Below are 25,770 nucleotides of genomic sequence, written 5' to 3' on the forward strand. Positions count from 1 at the left end.
TCTCTGTGTATCAAACTATGTATTCTTTCGATTTTAATTCAGTTGAATGTATATTTCAATTTGAAAAGACAGAATTCTCGTAAATGCAATCGGGCAATATGGAACGCCATACTAACAAGTATAACAGGACATGAGAATTTTCTGTTTCGATGATAACTTATATGGTGTAGACAAAGAATTGTAAAATAAGGGATAATAATCCTGATCAGATTCCCAAGATCCTTACTTAACTTCATAGATTTTGGTTGGGAAAATAAAAAATTGTCGCAATAAAACAGATTACAAATTCTCATGTCCAACCACAAGTACGGTACGGCATCATTCCACGATGGGGCGATATAATACGTCCACGCATTATATTTAATTTTAAGCATATCAAACTTAAATCGTCAGTAGCCTGAGTGAAAAAATGGGTTAAGTAGTAAGCAATTAGATACTCATTAACCTCTACTAGGGCATTTTCCTTTGAGCCAAGTCATAACACTTGAAAGATGTAATCAAATATACCCTCGATGTGGTTTATGAAGAGGCATGAATCGAGAACTAATTACATTGTTCTTTTGTCTCAGTTGTTGGAGTTTCACATTCATTCGCGGAACTTGAACTATTAACAATGGTTCCAGATTTACAATAGTTAATTAGTTACAGACTTCACACTTAAGAATTATGACAAATGAGCAAAATCACCACTTTACTAATAGGATTTCCAAATATTGTTACAAAATTAAAAAGCCGGGAGTTGAAAACATTTGCAAACACCTCTAGGCTTACGATGCTAGCAAAAGAATAGCAAAAAGACAGTTCGCGAAAAAGTAGGTAACGCAAGTCACAATTTCACTTTTTTGATTTTATATAATATATAAAGGGCCAAAAAGTATAAGAAAAAAAGGCAATGAAATGGTAACTCATGACACTCTTTTCGTAGAATACTTACCCCAAAAATACGTCATGGAAACAAATTTTAGGATTAAATAATCAATTCGTTCTGAATGAAACCCAGAACGTAATAAAGTTGACGGCTCTTATCTACCTCCTGGGCAAGACTAACTCCTAATGAGAAAATCATATTTACAGTACATATGGGGCTACTTTATAGCACTAGTGCGAGAAGTAGGATATTATGTTACTGTGTCGAACATTTAAAGGGCCATATGTACTGTAAAACGTTGTACGATACATGTGCGAATAGGTAATTCGCAACTCGTGTCGATTTAAAACACTCCCTTCGGTCGTGTTTTAATTTATCGCCACTCGTTTCGAATTTTCTATTTTTCGCACTTGTATCGTAATGTACTATTACAGACTATGCTAACGGCGATATCGATGTCGGCGATCGCGACGAACGGCGTGGTGCCGGCGGGCGGGTCGTACTTCATGATCGGCCGGTCGCTCGGCCCCGAGTGCGGCGGCGCCGTCGGCATGCTGTTCTACACGGGAACCACGCTTGCCGCCGCCATGTACATCGTAGGCGCCGTGGAGATCGTGCTCGTGAGTTACCTTCACGTATTTCACAATCAAGATGTGGAATATCATTTTCAAAATACTTTTAAGGTTTTACAATGGTGCTAGGAATTAGAGAGTTGTAGTATCTGTAAGTACGTTCATTTGGACGAGCATCTTCCTCATGACAATCCTTTGGAAAAAACCTACGACTATATAGTTCATTCGCGTTAAAAATGCAGTAAAATCATTATTGTCCACTGACCTAGCCTGGCACACAACCAATCAAATCATTCCTAATTAGAAAGTATGCCTTCAACTAGTCACTGTGATCTTGACTTTTAGGGACGATTTGATTCGTTGCGAGTATCGCTAGGCCGGCAGACAATGATGAGTATATTGAATTCTTATTGCGAACGAACTATAGGCCTTTTAAAAAAGAAATTGAATATAAAATTCAGTACATTAAAGATTTATATAACCGAACCCAAAAAATCTTTGATTTTTTCCTCTTCTACGCATTTAATCGAAGCACTTCTATAGCTTGATTCAGGGCAAACTTCATAATTTTATTACACGTCCCAACCAAGAGTGACTAAACATAAAAAGGAGAACTAAATTTAGCCTCATCTATTTTCCACTCGACCTAGCCCGGCGTCTAAAGCATTTCTAATTCCGACCTCGCCGAGTCATCCTGTCTCATTTCAGTTAATCTTATACCTCAACCTTTATAGCTCTTTCGTATTACCTACGATATAGCTGAGATTCCAACACTGTCATCCTTCATTATCAGGAAGCCTAAGTGGAAATCAATATCCACAACCGCGCTTCAAATAAATATAAAGAGTAATATGAAACCTTTATTTTCGCGCGGAAGCTCTTTTCAAGGTTTAATTCAATAACCATTTTCCTCGCGTACGGTTGACGTGTGTGGAATAACAACATCCTCGGACTTATGCTGCGTTGTTCAGACCAAAAGGCATCCTCGTTATTTCAAACCACGTCGGTTACTTCCTTTGATCACGTATGACAGTAATTGTTAACCCTGGTCGTGCACACAATACTAACATGAGTACTTTGACATCTGTTAGCTTAACCCAATAAAAAGTTGGCGCGGAATGCCGTAACTGGAGCGAAGGTTGCTGGAGGGATGAACTACTTTATGCTTTAAGTCTTAACTATGTTTGGTTTAGTTACTGCTGACTTCTGTTGGACAATTTTACGGCAGCGCTTAGGAAGATGACATAGCTGTATTAAGTGTCACCGTAAAATAGTTACTGGAAGCACTGAGTATTGTTTACTGTATTCTTTTAATTACTTTTTCGTTTTCACTTTCTAACATTTCTTACAAACTTAAACTTCACTGAATCAACCGAGTGTTAGTTAGTAGAAAACTAACTTGTACACTGTAACTACACTGAAAAAGGTGAACACTCGGCATAATGCCAGGTCCTAAGTACTGGACCTGACGCTGGTCTTCCGTGAACGCCTGTAGGGAGACTAGTTGCGCGCAGCTACACCAGCTACAGAATAGTTACCAAGATAACCTATAATTGGCCTCCGATTGTTATACCGGGTGTTTCCTGTAACAGGAGCAATAAATTAAACTGTAGGCCGTTCTCCTCAAACATGTAGGTTACCACGCAAAGTTTAGAATAGTGAGGAGATATAAACATTATCGTTGTGTGTGCTATTAGACCCTTCACACGAGCTCCAAAGGCGGGAGTGGTGGTTAACAGACTAGGCAAGTAGGCAGCACACAGTCTCTCACATCTGAAGAAATGTATTCTTCTGTCTAATCTCACATTATCCTAATTTTCCAGACATACATGGCCCCGTCGATGTCGATCTTCGGCGACTTCACGAAGGACCCGGACGCGATGTTTAACAACTTCCGCGTGTACGGCACGGGGCTGCTTCTCGTCATGGGGCTGGTGGTGTTCCTGGGAGTCAAGTTCGTCAACAAGTTCGCGACGGTGGCACTGGCCTGTGTCATCCTGTCTATTACCGCCGTGTATGCTGGCATCTTCGTTAACTGGAACGGGAATGATAGCCTCCAGTAAGTTATCTTCGACGCCATGGGATTGGTAATCTTTGGACTCAAGTTTTTGGTGACAACAAGCTCGCCGCGGGCATTAGTTTCTCCATCTTCTATGTGTATGTTGGTTCTTCGTCAACTGGAACGGGAATGACAGCCAGTACGTCTTTGCGCGCATTTTTTTAAGAGCATCCTTACTTAGCTTAGTGTAGGCCAGGTCTATTTAATTTTTGCATTGTTTACGATTATTTTGTTTGTCTGTAGAATGTGCGTTCTCGGCAAACGGCTGCTGAAAGACATCCACATCAGCAACTGCACGAAGACGGTGGGCGGCGAGCTGGAGAAAATGTTTTGCGCCAACCGAACCTGCGACGAGTATTACAAGACTCATGACGTGCAAATCGTCAAGGGTATCAAAGTGAGTATTTCCTAATGGTTGACTTACGTACTTAGTAGTTCATCATAATCATCATATTCGCTATAACGTACGATTACGAGTACGATTGTCCACACTGTTAACTGATAATTGTAAACATTATGTATGTTCGTGCCTAGTCTACGCAGAATTGTAAACTATATATTATACTTACTTAGTGAAGTTAATATCTATGAAATTTCTATCTGTGAGAACCTATAATTGGCCTCCGATTGTTATACCGGGTGTTTCCTGTAACAGGAGCAATAAATTAAACTGTAGGCCGTTCTCCTCAAACACATCAACATTTGTTCAGCAACTTTGAAAAATAACTTATGTTTTAATTTTTATTACACGTTGAAGTTAATTCTAAGAGACAATTTATTGCAATTTTTTTTATGTTTAAAGCGTGATAAGCAACGTCAAATACACTGATATCAGCGTACATTGAAAATAATATTAAATTTGTATGAAAAAACTAAAATTTAAAGATTTCATAATTTTTAAAAGTTCTAATCAAAAGTTATATCATTTTAGGAGTACAATATATGGTTTAATTATTTGCTCGCGTTACAGGAAACACCCGGTATATAAATTATTGTTAATATGTTCCATGTGGTGTTGGTTTTTCAATAAATAAATAAATAATTTACAAATATATACCTAAGATCTACCAATGATCACTGACCATTGACCTGACTTGATATGACCATTGGTCAGTATAGTGTTGCTGATTCCTCTATTCCACAGGCTTAACAAATTGTCATCTGACATCGTTGAATATTCCTAGCGCCGTATAGTATAACCCATTGAAAGGGTAAGGGGTGGTGCCTTGCGTTTTTATATCCTTTATATTTATTGTACATTATGTAATGTAATGGGTTTATTTCCTTAAATAAAGAATCAGTTATTAATTAATTCACTTATTCTGTAATTAAATAAGGGTCGACTGGTTTATATATATACATATATATTTATAGTGGCAAAATACAGTTATCTTGATAAATCTAATTTTTGATTTCGAAATCCCATCGGGTCATTGTCAAATAGTGGAAAAACTCCTACTAAAGACTTATGAGTTCCGGCAAAAGTCATTAAGAAGACTTTTGAGCAGTCTAAATTTGCAACAAAAATAGTAAAATTTGGTCTGCGTAGCCCTTATATATCTTGAGATATAGGTGCTTTATTTATACATATATCAGTAATATAATAATTAGATGTAAGATCAATCCTAGTAGTCTTGACCTAGCAACCAGAACCGACTTTAAATGGTACAAGGCCTCTAAAACACAAAACAGTCCGCAAATGCGATAATTTACTCCATATTCTCAGGGCCTAGCGAGCGGTGTGTTCTTTGACAACCTCCAAGACTCGTTCCTGTCGCTGGGCCAGTACATCGCGTACGGCAAGGAGCCCGAGGACATCGAACAGATGGACCGGCCCACCTACAACCAGGTCTACGCGGACATCACCACCACCTTCACTATACTCATCGGCATATTCTTTCCGTCTGTGACTGGTAAGGACTGTTATTAATAGTTCTTTTAGTTTTATTTGTAGGTCACACCTGCATTTTGGATAGATGCTAAACAATTGGTAATTAAAAGATACTCTAAAAATATACCTATAGTTTTACAGAGGCAGCTACGCAGGCTAGGAGTTCAAGATGCTTTGAACACAAATTTGGTTAAAAAACTAAGAGCGTATACAGATCATTTTGAAAACCTGACAAGCTTAGCTGCTGACTGTAATTGGCCTCTGATCGGCTGAGTGTCTAAATTATCCAGTTACTATAGATCAAATAAAAGAGGCACTATGGTTTTAGAGATATTGGTCGTTTTTTAATATAGGTACTTTTCTCTTAGAAGTTATATTGCTTACTAGAGAGAAGAATTATTGTTTTATTAAATAGTAATGAAATAAACAAAAGTATATACTTCTTACAAACTATTAACTTTACCCACTTAATCTAACAAGTTGTACAAGTTACTACAGAAATTACGGCCAAACGCGAACATAAAACTTTTTATCCTCATCGACTTTGGAGATAAACAAGAAACTTTGACTTCTCCGATCCGCGGGGCATTATACGAGAGATGATTTGCATCCAGAATGGCTTCAACAAAATATTTGGACCATATAAAAACACATTAATAGGAAAATTAGATCTATTAAAATTTTCTATAATGTTGGATTAAGTTAAGTGAAAGAATTAAGTAATATTTATTAAGAAAAAGAGCCTTAAAATAACCAAATATATATAGAGGATCTTGATCTTTCTAGCCACCCCGAGACCATAAATAGGTCTTCCATTCCATTGTATTTTGAAATCAAAATTAGATTTGTCTTGACAAGTTTTGATTTGTGGGCGGCGGGGAGGTTGAATATCAAAAAATCCTCAATGGATATCTTCAAAAGTTTAGGCTGTTCATTTTCTGACAATATCTATTTATTTATTTAATCTTTATTGCACAAAAAAAACCTTATAGTACAAAAGGCGGACTTAATGGCATGAGGTATGAGGTCTATCTTCTTCTTACCATCCTGTTACCCCCCGCTAGGGTGTAGGGTTTGAACCATTTTCTTCCACTGACTCCGGTCCTGACAGTATCTATACATGCATATATATGCAAAAACAAGCTAGTCCAAACAACAGTCACTATGACTGATGTTTGGACTAGCTTGTTTTGGCCATGGTCCATCCATGATTCCATATCTTATCGTACATAGTAAGGAAGCCTGTGCCCAGCACCGGGACTTATATATACTAGTGATGATGATTGATATTTTACAGGTATCATGGCGGGATCAAACCGCTCCGGAGACCTGGCTGACGCCCAAAAAAGTATCCCCATTGGTACCATCTGCGCCATCTTGACCACCTCCACCGTATACCTCTCCTGCGTGCTACTGTTTGCCGGCACCGTCGACAATCTGCTGTTACGTGATAAGTAAGTTATCATCTTACCATTGTGACTACCATCACTATTTGGTACACAATACAGGTTGTGTACGCCTAGTGTGAAAAACCCACTGGTTCTGTTTATAAAAAGTTTGTTCTACCATACTGACAATAACCTGTTCTAATGCGTTCTGCATTGCATGATTTATCATTGCACTGTATGTACAGGAACCGCCGATATTTTAAAAAGTGGTATTCATCTACCTATGGATGATCCTAAAGTAATTGCGTTTAATGAGTTGGGTCGAATTTTAATGTTACAATATATTTAGAAATACTTAAACACTTTTAATTTATTTCAGGTTCGGTCAATCCATCGGCGGTAAACTAGTAGTCGCTAACATGGCGTGGCCTAACCAGTGGGTGATCCTGGTGGGTTCGTTCCTGTCCACCCTGGGTGCAGGGCTTCAGTCGCTGACCGGTGCCCCGCGGCTGCTTCAGGCTATAGCAAAGGACGAAATTATTCCGTTCTTGGCGCCGTTTGCCGTGTCATCTAGTCGTGGCGAACCTACAAGGTAAGTGGTGAGTGTAAGATGGTGTTGCTAATCAGCTGAAATATCTTTGTCACTGGACACTGACAAAACTTTTGTAAGAAACCATTCGGAATTGTTTAAAACCAAAGGAGAAGTATGCAAAACTAATAGTAGGTCTAAAAATCAGCTAGCCGTACCAAATACCAAGTTGGCTATGTGCAGAAAGGGGCCCTATTACCAATGTATTCAAATTACAAATAAACTCCCCGACAGTATAAAACGAGAACCGAATGACTTAAAATTTAAAAATATTCTTAAAAAGCTCCTTTTAGAGAAAGCATACTATACAATAGACGAATTTCTAAATGACCAAACACTGGAATAATGCTATGTACTTGCCATTAAATAAATTTTATTATAATATTATTGTTTTGTAAGTATTCATCGACATTCATGCAATATCTAAAATCACGCTATAGTTAATTAATATTAACCATGTTGCTTATTATTTTAATATATTAATAAAATAACCATTACATTTAGTATTTACCATCATTATTTTATTAATTTCATAAACGAACTTGACATTTTATATCTTATATTGCATAAACGTCGATAAAATATAACGTTATAAATATAGATCTCGTTGCCATAAGTATTAAATACCTAGACATAAGAAATATTGAGTGCCCTTACAGGGTGTCATGTACCTACCATCTTCAAATTGTAACACCTAATGTATAATGATCATGACTGCAATACAATAAAGAATAAAGAATAAAGAACTTTTCAGGTGCCTTAGACGGACTTTTGTCGGCCTAATAGCTTGTCTAACATAAGTATCTGTCAATATCAATTGTATTGTCATTGTTATCTGACGGTTAATGTATTGACCACGGGATCTGGACGTCTGGTTTACGTCGTAGGAATCCACTGAAAGATGACAGGGATAAACCATTGGTTGTGACAATGTTTATATATGTATATATGTCACTTTATTGCTAATTAACTTTATTGAACATATGTTTAGGTGCGATCGAAAGAATTTCATTTATACATTTCTGAGAATATTTGGTACCAAGTTATTCAGTGATACGTTGATAATTAATATACCTTATGGTCCCTAGGGCCCTGCTGCTAACGATGGCGATCTGCCAGTGCGGCATCCTGCTCGGCAACGTGGACATCCTGGCGCCGCTGCTGTCCATGTTCTTCCTCATGTGCTACGGATTCGTCAACCTGGCATGCGCACTGCAGACGCTGCTCAAGACGCCGAACTGGCGGCCGAGGTTCAAATACTATCACTGGTAAGTACTCTAATACTAATCTTACAGCTGAAAACAGAATCGCATGGAAGTCCATAACCATAACCAAGATCGCAGCTGAAACCTCTTACAATGGACACGACACCGGTAATAATGATACATACCTTATACTGGTGACGAAATTGATAAATAAAAGGCATTGAAGAGAATGAAGCATAGGTCCTGCTTATAATTTACGGCCGACATTGAAATAAATTTGGTAAGATTAGGACAAATGAAAAACTTCATTCTCTTCTACCGTCTAACTATTATTACCGCAACGGCTTTGGCTCAGTTTTCTTTTGGCCTTCTCCTGCATCAGGTTTTCGTGTATGATGTCCCCCCTTAACATATTTGGCGTGAAATATGACAGGGATTGCGTCTGACTGAAGGCCTATTGAACTTTTCCAAATTGATCTTATTTTGTCACTACCCGCAGCATATCTCACTCACGGTATCCTATCGCAAAAAATCATTCATTTTTCTAAACTTCTCAAACCGGCATCCTGTAAAATTAATAAGGTTAGGTTTATGACCCTTCTGAAAAACCGAGTTTTAGAAAAAAAAAACACGTGTTCGGTCAAATAAAAATGTGGCAAGTGAATCATCGGCCAAAATATGTTTCGAGGTTGCGATAAATAACCCTGACTGATTCCTTTAATAAACCTTATACAATCTCTCCTCCTAGATTAAAACAATTACAGCTTGTAACATAAAGTAAAGACCAACTAAACCCTCTTCTTCATTGCAGGTCGCTCTCACTGGCTGGTCTGACGCTCTGCATCTCGATCATGTTCATGACGTCGTGGATCTTCGCGCTCATCGCCATGGGCATGGCTGGCCTCATCTACAAGTACATCGAGTATCGAGGGTGAGTCACATCGAGGAACTTGCAGTACTTCTCTTGAGTTCAGGTTGCTCTGACTGGCTGGGCTAACGCTGGTTACGGATCATAATAGGCAAAAATGGGAAATTTCGTTTGTATGGCGCTTTCCGCAGAATTATTTTACATGTATTTATGGCGTATTTCCGATCATTAACTAGGTGTGCTAAATGCGGTCGTAGTTAAATTGTGTCTTCCATCTTCTTCATTACAAGACTCTACACACATCTTCTTGATTCTGTAGAATTATCTAGAGATACCTAACACAACAGCCGTAGGGTGCAATAGGTACACCTTTATATTTGTATTTTTCCGTTTTACTAAAAAAAAAAAAATATTATAGGACATTATTACACAAATTGACTAAGTCCCACAGTAAGCTCAATAAGGCTTGTGTTGAGGGTACTTAGACAACGATATATTTATATAATATATAAATATTTATAAATACTTAAATACATAGAAAACACCCATACTACTACTACTAGTTATTACTAGTTAGTCAAAATTGCTGACATAATAAGACATAACAAAAAGTATTAGTGATCGTCTCGTATTTTTCTTACCGGTTCTCATGGCAAAACCTCCTAATGTTTACTTAACTTTTCCAGAGCGGAGAAAGAGTGGGGGGACGGTCTCCGTGGTCTCGCTCTCTCCGCCGCTCGCTACTCGCTGATGCGGCTGGAGGAAGGGCCGCCTCACACGAAGAACTGGCGGCCGCAGGTGCTGGTGCTGGCCAAGCTCAACGACGATCTCTCGCTCAAGTACCGCAAAATGCTGTCCTTCGCCAGTCAGCTTAAAGCCGGTATGTACTTTATAATCAGATTATGTTATGACCACTATTGAACTCTGTCTTTAATCAATCCCACTGGTTTGATAATCGAATTTTATTCTTATTATAACTGGCTGGCGGGTTACCATTATTCAGTTTCAACATTACGGTTACTTGTGGTTGCAATCAGGAGGTCGGGAACATAAATAAAAATAATGATGGGAGAAATATCTTCTAACTGACATCTAGCAGCCAAGGGCAGTGGCTGGCAATATTTACAGCAACTTCTGTTGTAACTCTGTGACTTACAAATATTATATAATGGAGAAATCAAGATTAACCACGGACACGGAAGAACGGAGGGAGATAACGGAATCCAATTTTTGCCTTTAAAAAACTCAGGCCATTGGTCAGCATTCTTCTTCCTTCTACACTAAACAAAGTATGCTTGAACCAAGATATGAACTGTATCCAATCCACAGATCCATACTCAGAATAAAATTCCTTCATTCATCATGAAAATTATTCTCGGTTTCCAGGCAAGGGATTGACAGTATGCGTGTCGGTCCTGGGCGGCGACTTCACGCGGCGCGCGGGCGAGTCCACCACGGCCCGGCAGAACCTGCGCCAGTGCATGCTGGAGGAGAAGGTCAAGGGCTTCGCCGATACGCTGGTTAGCCACAACATCGCCGAAGGCCTGAGCCATGTGTGAGTAGAAATTGTACTTTGCAGTCACCTCCGCATATTTGTTTATGTTGTTTTCATAAACCCTATTTATCCTTGAATGTAATGTGAACCATGAGTTCCTTCGCTCACCGGCTAGCTCCGCTCTTATCGATTAGATTAGATAAACATAGATGGACATCTGCTTTAAAATTTAAGAGAGGTTATATTGATTAGTTGCCTCCAATATGGTGGACGTCAATGTACTGGTGTGAATATATGGTGAACTTGCACGAAATGAGAACGGAGAAGAACCGTTTAAATAGCGATCATCAGGGAAGACCAGCAGTGGACGTCTTTTCACACACAGTTGTCTCAGACATTTATTTCTACTAACTGAACGTATTTGTGTTGCAAAAATTTTAATTCTGAAGACGGTAAATAAATTTGAATATAGGTACCTATAATCACGGAATTTGAAGTTTAGTCACTTTTGAACTTTAATGCCATTACATAGATTCGAAAATTGACAAACCTTCAAATCCCTTGACTGTACTTACTCGTATGCTTGTAAAAAAAATCTTTTATGTGATGTTTCAGCGTCCAAACCATCGGCCTCGGCGGCTTAAAGCCCAACACGGTGATCGTGGGCTGGCCGTACGGCTGGCGTCAGTCGGAGGACGAGCGGACATGGCACGTGTTCCTACACACCGTGCGCGCTGTAGCTGCGGCACGCATGGCCATGCTCGTGCCCAAGGGGATCAACTTCTTCCCGGACTCCACCGAGAAGGTGACTAAGACTATCCTAATGCAGCAGCGTCATGGGTCTGCAAGACGCCGACGTAAACGCTCCGGTCGCCTTCTAGGCACCGGTCATAAGATTCAAAAGTCGCTTTATTGATAGCTGCCAGAACTTTTGTGATTCGAATTTTACATCTTACTCACTTGTGTAAGGTGGTTATTCGGACAAAATTTTGCAGGATACCTGAACCTTTAGCGGCCCTGACCTACTGGAGCCAGTTGTAGTGTTGTTGCCTTATTCTCTCTAATAAATATATTATACATCACTTCAAGGGAGCTGCCGGCCAGTCGTTGCTAAGATTTGTGATGGGTGATGGTAATCATTGGAAATAAGTTTTTTTTACCAACATTCCCTACCCAACAACAACTCAATATCTCAACATTCCAGGTGGCGGGCAACATCGACATCTGGTGGATCGTGCACGACGGCGGCATGCTGATGCTGTTGCCATTCTTGCTGAAGCAACACCGCACCTGGAAGAACTGCAAGATGCGCATCTTCACCGTTGCGCAGATGGAGGACAATTCCATCCAGATGAAGAAGGACCTCAAGATGTTCCTGTACCAGCTGCGCTTGGAGGCTGAAGTCGAAGTCGTTGAGATGGTCAGTATCTTTAAATTCATTTTTTTTCGGTTCCCAATTTTTTGTCCAAATACAGGATTAAATCATTGAACCTTGCCACGTTAGACTTTTTATCCATTGAAATAAATATGGTGCGTAAATTCTAGTTTTCCTTAATTTCACTGATATTCAGACTCTCCTCGTATAGATTATTAATATTGAGAATTTGCAGAGATATAAGAGCGAATAATATATTGTGGACGCTTCGTTATGCAATATAGATTATTGCAGGTGACTGTACAACCCTTCCTATTTATGACTCTTCACCTCTACTCTGTCACCCAAAATAAATATGTCAACCTGTATACATTCCTCTACTAGGCACAGACCTGTTCTTGTTTAAATGGTTTCGGTTATAATCCCCACGCTAATGCGGTTCGGGAACTTCAGACCAACATGTAAATTTCGCATATGCCTTTCCTTGCGACGAATCCGACCTGTAGGTTGAAGTTATTGAGATGGCCAATAGTACTCAGCACATATTATCCTAATCATATTAAAAGGATTTAAATCATGTCTAACGAATAAAAAACTGGATGTTCCTAGTGCTACTTGAGGACCGGAGCTCGGAAGAGGTCAGGTTTTTGTAATTGTTCCCTCTTAATTTCAGACGGACAGCGATATATCTGCCTACACATACGAACGCACACTGATGATGGAGCAGCGCAACCAAATGCTGCGCGAACTCCGACTCAACAAGAAAGAGACCCTCGGAATGGTACGTCCCATCTCTCTCACACTATAACTACACTTGTTCCACTTCTCACAAATGTTTAACAGTACTTCACTGTACGCTGTACAAATATCTCGTGGCTTTATAATGATGTGTGTTATACAGAACTAACTTGTATTTGTCTGCCGCCGATACAGATGCAAAATTTGGTGGACTATAGTGAGCAAAACGCTGAGGAGAAGTTGCCACTGGTAAACGGAATACTTTAACCCGATCGAGTCCACTTTTATATGCATTCTAGCTGTGATCCATTTACTAACCCCTAATAACCCTTGGATTAGAGCTCGTTTTAATTTAATCAGCCAGGAAGCGTACTTTGCAAATTGATTTCTATTTTTTACTTCACTCCAGTCACTCGCAACGCCCTCGGACCATTAATAGTAGCGGATGCATACAACTGATACGTATTAAAACTACAAGTGATGGAACTGATGAATAAGAGAATCATGCCATAATGGTGATGGCTGCGAGTAATAAGCAATTAAGCATGAGATCAATTTGTAACGTTCTTATTAGCCCCTAGCTCAACTTGGCAGAGAATGTCACTGAGGAAATGCGATTTTTAAGTCAGTGATCCAACGCTGTGCGTGAGATGTATGTCCTCAGTTGCTTTCTTCTGCTTTTAAGATTCTAGCGTTTTGATTTCGTAGGCATTTTTGTAGGAGGCCAGAGTGTTTAACTGTTTCCTTTCAATAAATAATTGTATTTTCAATGTGTAGTTTCGCTTAGAACCATGCGTCACTCATTCCACGCCTAGATGTGCTATCAAAGTCTAATAAAACTACAGCACACCCAGGTTTATATTTGCTTTAAGTGTTTTCTTCTCTTTCTACTCATAATTTTCTCATCTCAATGTTAACAACCATTCACTTTTCAATTCTCTCCTCAATGCACCCATTTACATGTACTTCTGTATACTTATTTCATAAAATTCTTGCATTTGTAGGTTCTTATTGATGTTTCGCTCTCTTGATGTTTATCTGATTATTTAGGATTTTAGTATAGCTATGTGGGTAAATAATACACAGCACGCTTTTTCGCCCCATAGATCCGTACTAATATTAATTTACTAATATTAATTTCTGTTTTCGTTCACAAATATAAATACCTATTCACGGATAATAACCCATTGGATTGCCGCGTAACTAGACCTAAATACAGACACAGATTACCTAAGCCATATGTAAACTTGTCACTCACTGCAAAAAATGCCTATATTATGTGTATCACAATTTATAACAAGTTACCTGATCGTTTTAAGGATATGGATCTCAAACTGTTCAAATCAAACACAAAAATGTGGCTTATAGAAAAATGTTTTTATTGTGTTAATGATTATTTAAGTGACTCATAAGTATTGTTATTCTTTAGATAAATATGTAAATACCTATATATGCAAATGTATGTACACCTGAAAAGGTAAAGTCTCAGTGTAACGGAATGTGTAATTGTATATTCGACCTGCAATGTAACCTGATTCTTATATACAATAAATAACTTTGAACTTTGAACTTTAAAAATAACATAAACATAATTTTTACTAACATTATTCAGGAACAGCGGATGCGGGAAACCATCTTAAGCGTTCAAAGAATTTCGCAATTTCAAAACTGAAACATATTTCAGGGAGAACGTATTGGGGGCTGTTTTCAGATTGAGCATGTACATTAAAACATCAACAGGGAAATAATTTTGATAATACCAGCTCTAATCATTCGTGATTTTTGAGTTCACTCGATCTAATATCAAATGAATTGGGGTTAAAGCATGCTATGGTATTTCCATGTGTACACCGATTGCGTAAAATAACCGAATTACGGAGAACTTCCAAATTATTTTATAAATCGTGTCCGGCACATAACAAAAATGATATTAATCACGTTTTATGTGTTAATACTCGTACAATCTTGATACTGTAACGACGCGTCAAGAGACTCCCGAAAATCGGTATTTCTACGCAACCCATCAAATATCAACGCATGCGCCACCAATACCCACCACACTACCTAAGACAAAATGAACTATAGGTACAAGCAATAGTGGACCACCACCACGCGGACGTGAAGTCTGCCAGCAAGGTGCGCTTCGCGGACGCGGCGCCCGCGGTGCCCGCCGCCCCCGGCGCCCCAGCCGCCCCCACCGCCCCCGCCGCCCCCGCCGCGCCCGAGCCCGCCGACGATGCGCCCAGCCCGCCGCTCGACGAGACGGAGAAGGACGACAAGGTGACCATCGCGATATACCTGTCGCACTTTTAATCTTATGACTTGATTGTTGACGAACCACCGAGGTGACCGACTCCGTTGGCAGTTTTTATGCAAACTGTCTTCAAGCTGTGAATAATCGGAGGCCCGCCATCACTTAGGTGGAGGAGACTTTACAGTCCTGTTGCACAGAAAAAACGAGGGTTTCGGATAAGAGAGACGAACGAGGCGACTTTTATATAAACCGAGGGTTCAAATTCAGACTTGTGATCCCAGGAAGGCATATGGTCATCAATTATTTGAAGCGAGGACCGAAAAGCACAGTATTGGGTAATTGTGGAAAACGATTACAATTGTGGTTGAGCCTTGGAAACCTTAAAAACTTTTTTCTTTCTCGTTTGTTGTCTTATCCGCAACAATAAAAATGCTTTAGACAAAAGAAACCACTGAAACAATTATACACTTCTTGACCCCAAAAAATTGCTTAATGAGATAACTTAAATAATGACGAGTACTTCAATTACCCCTATCTCTTTAATGAATGCTGTTGAATCATACAGATTTAGGTCCCGATGTGTCATTTCTGTTCCCAAAAGTTAAGAACATTGGTGAATTACGTCCCCACAATTTTAATACAGACCAAAAATTTGTAGAGAACGGTTTTATCCCCTTATTCATAAACGTCTACTAAAGTTAACAAGACGCTAATAATCGTTTATCCCTTTCCATCATACTAATACGTCGGAAAGGGACAAACGATTATTAGCGGCTTGTCAACTTTAGTAAACGTTTAGGAAACAGGAATAAGGGGGTTAGTCTATAAATCACATCACATCGACACTCCTGCTGTATCCTCAACTGTTGGGAACAAAATACACAACATTTTTTCTGTATAATGCTGTTATGAAATTTGAGATTAGTATAAACGTTAGGTATAATCCTGTTCCGCTAATATTGATGAGATTAAACATCCCGTCTCTGCTTGGACTGTTCGCTTGAAACTGAAACTATTTCGCTCTCCATTCGTTTCTGACACACAACACACCATTTTAAATTATTTAAATCCGCCAGTCTACTTTACATAGTTATTAAATTAATATTCAATTTATTATTGGCTATTATATCGTAATTTTTAACACACTTGTAAACGAATGGATTTTTTGATCTCTAAATGTGGCTTAATGTGAAGTCTGTTGCTTAAAATTAATATTTTCAGTTTCCAGTGAAACCATATACCCGTCATCAAAACCACACCATCAGCTTCTTCACCATTGCTATCTGCACCTCACATGTTTATTTTCTCATCGCATCCGATCATGACCGGTATAACCCAGAAGAGTCCCGCGAATCTACACACGGTGGTCATATGTTTGCCATTCACGTTGAGTTGTTCACATTTCGTTTTTCACACTAGATAAGAGATTGGATGTTTAAATGTCCGTAGTGTATTAACAGTCGAGATAATATATGACATCCCGTGTTTTATTCGCTTTGAATCCGTCATGTGCAACGTCCGGTTCGCGTCAAAATTCGATTGGATCGATATGGATTGGGGTACCGTAGGACGACTTTCGCAGTAGTTTGTTGCACATAATCGATTCAATGTGGGACTCGCCCGACGAACGCTCGCAGAGTGAGGAGGCGCCACCGCCCGCTGCCAACCCCAACGGAGACGCCATCAAGCCCAAGCCCATGCCAAATATTACGCCGTGAGTACCCGAATTCCTAAATTTCTTACTATATTCCCAGTCCTTTTTTTTCAGATTAATAATTTTATAACCTCAAAAATAGCAGTAACTTTTTTCCTTCAAAATTAAATCTGAGTAACTATGCACAGAATTATAGTGTCGTTTACATATTATTGTACCGCAATGTTAGATATCATAGAAACCCTACAATTTCGAAGAAAAAGTTAATTGCCACTACTTTTGAGGTAAGAAAATTCTAATCTTAAAAAAACGGGGTATAATGAGCAGGCAATAATAATCGGTATATTTTGTACAGTTTTAAATTGCCATTGATTGACATTATATACGTCCTTTAGTTTTTCTTTATAATGGTATTATTTTGCTTGTTTCAATTTGTTGAAACAAGTTTATGTTAAACTCTTTCGATGCGCAGGAAGATCGATGTTTTCGCTTTGTAGCAAAATACGAACGCTGAAGAACTTCAAGTGTCAACTTCATCTGTGACATGCGCACTAAAATGGCTAACCACCAAAAGACAAATTATAGGACGCCTCAATTTTTTTTATCCCCAAGCGATATTTGAACTTAAGCATTTTGTTACCAATTAAAACAAAGGTCATTATGATGTCAAAGGTTTTCAGTTTGAACTTAATTGTTAACTCTTAAGAAAAATATGATGCTGCGTTTACATGTTGTATCTCCTCAACCCACCTCAACCATTTCCGTTCCTGTGTCAATCTCACGAGCGTTTTGAACACCTAATTTCTTTAAAGTTTATTTTCATTTCAATGATGTTGCTTGTGGCTTGGGAGTGGTCAGGGCCCTTCGCCAGCCAAACAAACAAGCAAACATCATCAAAATATTGAAACACGTCTTATTGTATCCAAAAAAAATTGGGGGACCAAAAACGATGTTATATTGACACGCTTGTCCGACCTAATCTCCAGTCCTATTCGTTCCTTCTCTACAGGTATCCTTCCATCATTCCAAGCGGCAGGAGTACTGGCCGTTTTCATTACCTTTCCGTTCCTGGTCTGCGTTAGTCCTACCTCTCGGCCTTTCCTAGTTAGTATTTCTGTTTGTGCTATGAATAAGTGCGTATATAAAAGGTTCAATGAAATTTTCGGTTGTGACTGTAGAGTGCATATATCTACATACTTATGATTCCGCATTTTATAAAATTTTAGAGGACATCATTTTTTACTTAGTGGTAAACATTAACTATTGCAAGTGGAAAAGCACTATACTGATGTGTAGTGACCTCTCGAGTTTCGGTCTTAGTCTTGGTTCCCGTGGGTCCAACGTATGTTCAGTTATTGCACCGTCCTTTTAGCGCGTAAGCAGTTGCCAGAACCGGACTTATGTTTAAAGCTCATTCAGTTTATTGAATGGATGTCTATTAATCTACATACATGGGCAGGGACGAGGGCACGGTCCGGCGGATGCACACAGCCGTCAAGCTCAATGAAGTCATCGTGTCGCGGTCGCACGACTCGCAACTCGTCATCCTCAACCTGCCCGGCCCGCCGCGCGACACCAAGCTGGAGCGAGAGTCTAACTGTGAGTAACACGGCCCTCAACGAGGTGTGTCGCGGTCACAGCTCGTAATCCTCAACCTGCCCGGCCCGCCGCGCTACACCAAGCTGGAGCGAGAGTCCAACTTTACTGTGAGTAACACGGCCCTCAACGAGGTGTGTCGCGGTCACAGCTCGTCGTCCTCAAGCTGCCCGGCCCGCCGCGCGACACCAAACTGGAGCAAGAGTCCAACTGTGAGTAACACGGCTTTCAACGAGGTGTGTCGCGGTCACAGCTCGTCATCCTCAACCTGCCCGGCCTGCCGCGCGACACCAAGCTGGAGCGAGAGTCCAAATGTGAGTAACACGGCCCTCAACGAGGTGTGTCGCGGTCACAGCTCGTCATCCTCAACCTGCCCGGCCTGCCGCGCGACACCAAGCTGGAGCGAGAGTCCAAATGTGAGTAACACGGCCCTCAACGAGGTGTGTCGCGATCACAGCTAGTCATCCTCAACCTGCCTGGCCCGGCTCGCGACACCAAACTGGAGCGAGAGTCCAACTGTGAGTAACACGGCCCTTAATGAAGTGTGTCGCGGTCGCACGATTCTTAGCTCGTCATCCTCAACCTGCCCTCGCCGCGCGACTACAAGCTAGAGCACGAGGCCAACTGTGATTACACTTCAATTATCTGTAGTTGGCCCTAAGTCGGTAGCTAATATGATGTCTATATTACAGACATGGAGTTCCTGGAGGTGCTGACGGAGGGGCTGGAGCGCGTGCTGATGGTGCGCGGCGGCGGCCGCGAGGTCATCACCATCTACTCGTGAAGTGTCAACACCATAACTTTACCGCCGGCTCTCGGACTATTAGCGCAAGGCGTTCACGCCCTAATGAAAGTCTTTGTGATTCTATCGTAACTGTTAGTGTTATTTCAAGTTTCGTAAGGTTACAATCGCATAACTGACTGCTAAAGACTGCCGCTCGGCGTCGAGTCGTTGCGATTGCGTTCATTTGTACATTGTATGTATTTTCTTACGATGATTGACGTTATTCGTTTGACTTGTACATGTTAGGTTAGTTGAGGTTATGTTGAGTTTGCTTAGGGTGATTTGGAGTTTATTCACTGTTGTATAGAGTGTGAGTGGAGTGTGAGTGTAACGAGAAGCCTTACTATCGGTCACGGAGTGCTTTGATTAGTTCTAAGTTGGTTACGTTGTAGACGCGGTAGGTAGGCCCGAGGGCGTTACTTTCTGTACGTATTAGTTGTTGCCGTAGGACTAACTTCAACTTTCTATTACGAACGGTTGTTTTCTATTTTTTTAATGAATTGTTTTTCTATCAAAGTTGTATAACATAGATAGTTTATAGACGTATACATTTATTAAAGAATAAACTATGAATATTTTTATCTATTTAAAAACGTATTTTGTAAATAATAATTCTGTTCTAAGGTTTTATATCTGCTCAACTTAAAACTTACAGTGGGACTGAAGCGTGAAAGCGACGTACCTAATAAATTCGTATTTCGCAATTTCCGATCGAGTAGGATTTAAAGTATAAAGCTATCTAGTCACTTTTGACATTAGTTACCTGAGACGAACGTCAACACACACACCAATTCAATTGCCTCTATTCATATACACTGTTTGTTACCGAGTTGCGCTGAAGGGAAGGCCCGCGGCCGCCGCGCGACGGGCCGGCGGGCGAGGGGGGCGGCGCGCGGGGCGTCCCGCGCGTGAGGCGTGAAGCGCACCGGGCCGCCCGCGCCACAATTAACCTTAGTGTCTAAACTTTGGAAACTTGTTACGCACATTCGCGTAGGTAGATGATTTCTTACTGTGATCGTTTGTATGACGTTTTTGTCATCTGAGCTTATAATTATAATTTTCATTTGTCATCGTTCGCCTTAGGCGATCGATCGGAATTAAGGACGCGGAGCGAACCGAGCCGCTAGCGTCGAGTGATTTGTCAATTTTGATTTCCGTAACACCACACGATATTCGTAATTGGTAATGACGAAGTTAGGTGACTGCCAAATAGGACTCGGGTGTCTCTTAATAAAATATCTTAGTCCCTAAGTGATTAGGTACGTATTCACTACCAAGAATCTAATGTGTCATGGTTCAAAAATTTCATAGGATTATATCCCAAAAGCGTGTAATAGTTTTAAGAGAAATGTATTACATTATATCACTTCTATCGATAATAGGTAGAGGACTAGACGAAATCTTAGCAGATCTTCTTAAGAATTGGAAACTTTGCTAATAAAAAATACTGCCAAAAGCGAAGCAGCCACAGGTATAAACCGTCTGTTTTAGAAAAAGCAATAACTTCATGGTCTAAAATGCATCTAAAATGCTAAATAAGTGACGCGAAGATGCAGATTTGAGTGGGCTGTGCCCCTAGATCGGGTAAAAATTATTTTATTTGCTAAATACCAAAAATATTAGAGTCGAACTCAAAGTTAGGGATAGATACGCACGTAAATGCAGCCAGACCTACTTAGGAAGTAGCGACGCGAACCGACGAGTCGAAGTGTACTGTAAAAGCGGTTTACGATTATTTTTCTAAACTACTTGTATTAAAGCGTAGCTCTGAAACCATCGTAGATAACAAAAATATTACTAATATAAGTAAATAAACTCTTCTTATTAAAAATAAACTTGCTAAATAGTAAGAGAAGTATATTACGTTAAGCTACTTAAGTTTGTGATTGTGTTCTATCACATAGTGATAAAAAAATAAACGGAACTTGTTTGGCAACACATATCTTCCTCTGAAAATAGAAGAAAGTATTTAAAATATATACTCAAATCAGTATAATACGTTTATTATTATTATGAAATATTTATGCCTATCAATAGGTAATGAATAATAAAATTTAAATCTAAACCTTATTAAAATATACTTTCGTAACAGACTACGTATAAAAATTATACCTGTACATTATTTTTAATTATTATAAATCGAATTTATTATATTAAACTGAATTATACGTTTACGTATTAGGCCGCGTTATTTCTCTTTATATCGGCTCTCGATGCTTCCTCCAGTTCAACCGAGGCGCGCGAGACTGGCGAGTAGCTGGAGCCTCGGCCCCCGCTGTGCACTTGATTTGCCAGCTGATATTCCGCAATAAGCATTCCTAGTTAATGTCGAAGTCACTACCGTTTTATTAGACCCTAGACGTCGCGATAACTTTAGTATAGGTAGAAGATAAAATCCGCGAAGTTAAATAATACCTATGTGCCAAAGCTCACATTATTGGAAGGAAGGATTCAGTGGCAATACTAAACGTAGGATAATCTACCTACTAAGTAGGCTACTCAAACTGTACTATGGTAATTGAAGGGAGGCGCCTGCGCGTTCAGCGTGTCGACTTTAGACGATCATTCAACTTAAGAGTGACACGAACCAAGCCGCCGCCATACAATTAAAGTTACGCTCTTATTTTAAAACGATATTATCTAAAATAACATAAATATTCAAGTAACGTATATCAATATCTGGCACTACCTATCTAGCGAGTAAGTTTTAAGTGAGGGGGGGCGAAGTGCGCCATGCGATTTAATTGCGCCTACCTTTAATATATCGAAAACTGCTTATAGAATACTAGTAATATCACTAGTAACTACTACTACTAATAAAACTGCAAGCTACTAGTTAAGCAGTTTTAGATATATTAGTGTTAGGCCCGAGTGGACGCTCGAGTTGGGCGTGCAGCGGGGCGGGGCGTGCGGCGTGCATGTTAAACAAATGCAAACGTATAGGAGCGGCCGCAGTGCACGCTGCTCTAATCACTTGTGAGCCCGACGCCACGCTGCACGCCCCGCCGAACGCTCCGCTTAGAACTTCGACTCAGGCCTTACACTTAAAGGTAGGCGCACTTCACCCCTCTCACTTTACGTAAAAAAACTTCTAAGTACTCGCTATATTTTCTTTGTATAACAATTTTTAGCAACGAAAACTAGTTACGTTAATGTTTATGTCAATACCAGTATCACGTAATATCAGACATGTCACTTCAAAATGATAGCGTAATTGGTATTGTATGGAAGCTGCTTTAAAAAAAATATGGCATACAAAACTACCTCTAGACATGTATATTTACGCGGTACTGTTTTCCCCAGTACTTAGTATATTATGTATCTATGGACTTGGCCCTTCAATTACCTGCGTCATAGGTTATGGGTAATGTTTACCTATCTATTCGTAATAATAGCTTTCAGGATACATGAGTGTTAGAATTGTCACGGTAACTACCTAGTCGTATCGTAATTCAAAAGATTGCACATAGTTAGGTACCTATTTCAAATAGATTCAAGTCGTGTTCGTTGTTTCAATCGTACGTTTAGCCTTATTCGATCCGTGTAACTCTGTCGAGTGATTACTCTTTGTAATATTACCTTGTTTAGATTAGGCTGTGATCAGCGACACATTCTTTACAATTTGATATTCAGGCTAGAGTTGCTGTGATACACCATTATGGCTATACAATTATAGAGTAGTCACTTCTGGCTATGGGTGAAGGAGGGTCGAGCGAGTTAATGACGCCAGGTTATCTGTGATTTCTGCGACGTAGTCCCCTACCCGCGCCCGCGCCCGCGCCCACTGGCGCTTGTGTTGTAGCCCCATCCTGAGACCCGTACGCCATTCTGACTATTGGGTTTTAAATTGATAATTTCTCGCCTCATTGTAATTACCTTATTGTAAGCATTTTTATCTGGAACGACTTTTTATTAGAGAAAAAGAATAATTCGAATTGTAAAAGTTGTTTAAGAAATTATTAAAATATTTAAAATAATAATTTTAGTGAATTAGAAAGTGAGTAAAGTAAGGAGGAAAGTTATAATAAATGTTACGAGTATAATGAAATAAATTAATGATAAAATATTGTTTTTTTATTATTAATTGAATTCCCTACCTACTAATATAAAATTAACTTGGACATACAAAGTTATACATATTGTTTTATTTTATGTTTACCACTTGGTTTATATAGACTAGAAAAATATAGGCACTTATTTCCTTATAATTACTTTTTAACTTATTCTTGACAATGTTGGAGTAATAAACCATATTTTTTTAATTACAATGCTCTGCATTTCTGATACATTCAATGAGATAGGTCTCCATTTCGGATTTGTTACGTGATATGTAACATTTGCTCAGCACAGAGTACTTGACACTTGCAACCTTAATCCCTAAGAGCTTAAGATGTTTTTTCCTCAACATCTGAGGCCCTATTAATGTTTCATTGCCTGAACAAAAATGATCAGGCAGGTGGATTAAAATAGCTGTATTTTCATTCTTTTCGGACTTCAATTTCCAATTAAAGTTCTCTGTTTCTACGCCAGCTGGGTGCAATAAGACATCTATCATATAAGTCTCGTCTGCGTAAAGGAACGGTATTAAAACTGCAGTTGACATTTTATTGGCACTGGAAACCTTCAGCAGGCTATCTTTTATCTTCTCTATAATGTTCCGTACTCTGCGATCTAGCGACATAGATTTGGACCATTTGTCTTTGGGTAAGAATGGACCGGCATAGCCTGTGCATTCTATTGCTAAAGCTGTGTCAATCAAGTGAAGTTTCCTCAGTGTTTCCGGATTCTTTATTTTCACTAAATACTCTGCACTGAATAATCTTCTGGCCAACTGCAGAGGATAAACACTGGAATATATGCTAGATAAAACTATGGAAGAAATGTCATCAGGGGTCATTGAGTCAAATTTTTCATTCAACATTTCCTCTGCCAATTTCCAAAACTTCTCGTGATTTGTTGGTTGATAACTTAAATATCCAAAAGGGTAGATGAAAGATTTTAGGAAGCTAGTAGGCACTTGGCTTCCATTATTGATAAAGTATTCACAGCAGGCCTCCAAGATAGATTCATTGCGTATTTGAAACTGCATGCAGTAATTAAGAATGCCAACCGTAAGTATCTGCGACTGAATTTTAGGGCCTTTGAGTTTCATATATTTTTCTACAGCCTTTTCAACAATGTCATCTGTATAATTTAACCTGGTAAACTTAGTCACTATGTCCAATAGTGTATCCTCATCTACAGCATGGAGGTTTGCATAAAACCATCTTCCAATGACATCAAATGTTTGTATGGATGAGTATTTTTCTTGAATAAGGGTATTTAAAATATGTTGCATGCCGGGAACCTTGACATTATACCACAGCTCAGCTAATTTTTGTTCCAGTAGAGATAGAATTGTCTTCTTACTTACTTTAAATCCTGGCAACACTTTAAATATTATGGCAATATTGTGTTCATTAATATTGTGTTCTTTGTCTATGAAGCCAACCCACAGTTTGTCTATAGTATCAGAATATTTAGCATCAGTTTTATTTTCCATCAGGAACATTATAAACTCGCATAGTTGCTCAATGGACAGCTGATTATCAATAGCTCTGAGCAACAGTTCATCACAAAACTTATGTTTATATGGCTCCATGAATGTTGAATTGGAATTCAGTACATTCAGTATTGTCTGAGTATCTTCTGTCTTTGTAACAACCTTCAACAGCTTATCTAAAATAGCACCTTTAGCCAAATTGATGTGGACGGTCCTGGGAGCATCTAGGCTAGAATCCATTCCGATTCCAGGTGTCTGAGTGGGTATTTTTTCCAAGTCGTAAATGCGCTCCATAGCGCCTAGCGCGATGTTCGGGGTAATTTTAGTACACTTGGAGAGTAAGGAGAATACATCTCGCAGGTCCGTGCAGAGCTTGAACTCTGCCTTGATGAGGTGGTAGTCGAGCGTGTCGGGCGCGCTCGGCGGCGCTACTTGTGTCGGCGCACCCTCGGACACTTCCGCCAAATCCTTTATCTTCCGCACCACTACCGGAAGCTCGTGTACATTGAAACCATTCTCTATTAGAATCGTACTATTAGTAAACTCCGCATTATTTATAATGTCATTATTATCACTGTAATACCGCGAGAACCGACCGCTGCCGTACGACGTATTAACGTTTCCTGAACATAATCCGTTGTTTCTGAGCTTCAAGTACGATCTTCGCAGAACAATTGGTATCGCCATAGTTCATAGCATAATACAACACAATGTGAAGTAAGAATAGAATTAGAAAATAACAAAAATCTCTGACCTTCACATAATAGACTATTTTCGTTTCGCCATTCACAAGTTTCACAACATGACTCTCGCTGTCACTGTCAGTGTCAATGGTGACATTAGGCAACCATATTTTTCTAGCGAACTTCCTTTTGCCATAAAGTGGTTAGTA

General features: G+C 39.5%; 2 protein-coding genes across 4 annotated transcripts in view; one reads left to right on the top strand and one right to left on the bottom strand.

Moving 5' to 3' along the window:
- The window catches only part of LOC133519363 (solute carrier family 12 member 4), a 296,551-nt gene extending 274,076 nt beyond the window's left edge, over positions 1-22,475 (top strand). For all 3 annotated transcript variants that reach the window (XM_061853408.1, XM_061853406.1, XM_061853407.1), the window contains exons 5-22: positions 1,303-1,488; positions 3,264-3,499; positions 3,743-3,896; positions 5,226-5,412; positions 6,688-6,844; positions 7,158-7,370; positions 8,456-8,635; positions 9,384-9,503; positions 10,127-10,320; positions 10,827-10,995; positions 11,551-11,740; positions 12,140-12,355; positions 12,984-13,091; positions 13,244-13,297; positions 15,134-15,328; positions 16,871-17,016; positions 18,416-18,555; positions 19,245-22,475. In XM_061853408.1, the coding sequence (XP_061709392.1) occupies positions 1,303-1,488; positions 3,264-3,499; positions 3,743-3,896; positions 5,226-5,412; positions 6,688-6,844; positions 7,158-7,370; positions 8,456-8,635; positions 9,384-9,503; positions 10,127-10,320; positions 10,827-10,995; positions 11,551-11,740; positions 12,140-12,355; positions 12,984-13,091; positions 13,244-13,297; positions 15,134-15,328; positions 16,871-17,016; positions 18,416-18,555; positions 19,245-19,336 (2,937 nt within the window). In that variant the 3' untranslated portion in view covers positions 19,337-22,475. The remainder of the gene's footprint in view (positions 1-1,302; positions 1,489-3,263; positions 3,500-3,742; positions 3,897-5,225; positions 5,413-6,687; positions 6,845-7,157; positions 7,371-8,455; positions 8,636-9,383; positions 9,504-10,126; positions 10,321-10,826; positions 10,996-11,550; positions 11,741-12,139; positions 12,356-12,983; positions 13,092-13,243; positions 13,298-15,133; positions 15,329-16,870; positions 17,017-18,415; positions 18,556-19,244) is intronic.
- A 917-nt stretch (positions 22,476-23,392) lies between these two features.
- Positions 23,393-25,679, bottom strand: LOC133519365 (FAST kinase domain-containing protein 3, mitochondrial-like). The gene has a single exon (XM_061853410.1). The coding sequence runs from the start codon at positions 25,563-25,565 to the stop codon at positions 23,595-23,597; it is 1,971 nt and encodes a 656-aa protein (XP_061709394.1). The 5' UTR covers positions 25,566-25,679; the 3' UTR covers positions 23,393-23,594.
- Between the last annotated feature and the right edge of the window lie 91 nt (positions 25,680-25,770).

Source organism: Cydia pomonella, chromosome 6 (assembly GCF_033807575.1).
Source record: "Cydia pomonella isolate Wapato2018A chromosome 6, ilCydPomo1, whole genome shotgun sequence".
NCBI classification, from domain to species: domain Eukaryota; kingdom Metazoa; phylum Arthropoda; class Insecta; order Lepidoptera; family Tortricidae; genus Cydia; species Cydia pomonella.

Excerpts from the sequence above, each read along its gene's own strand:
- LOC133519365 (XM_061853410.1), bottom strand. The coding sequence starts at position 25,565 with ATGGCGATACCAATTGTTCTGCGAAGATCGTACTTGAAGCTCAGAAAC.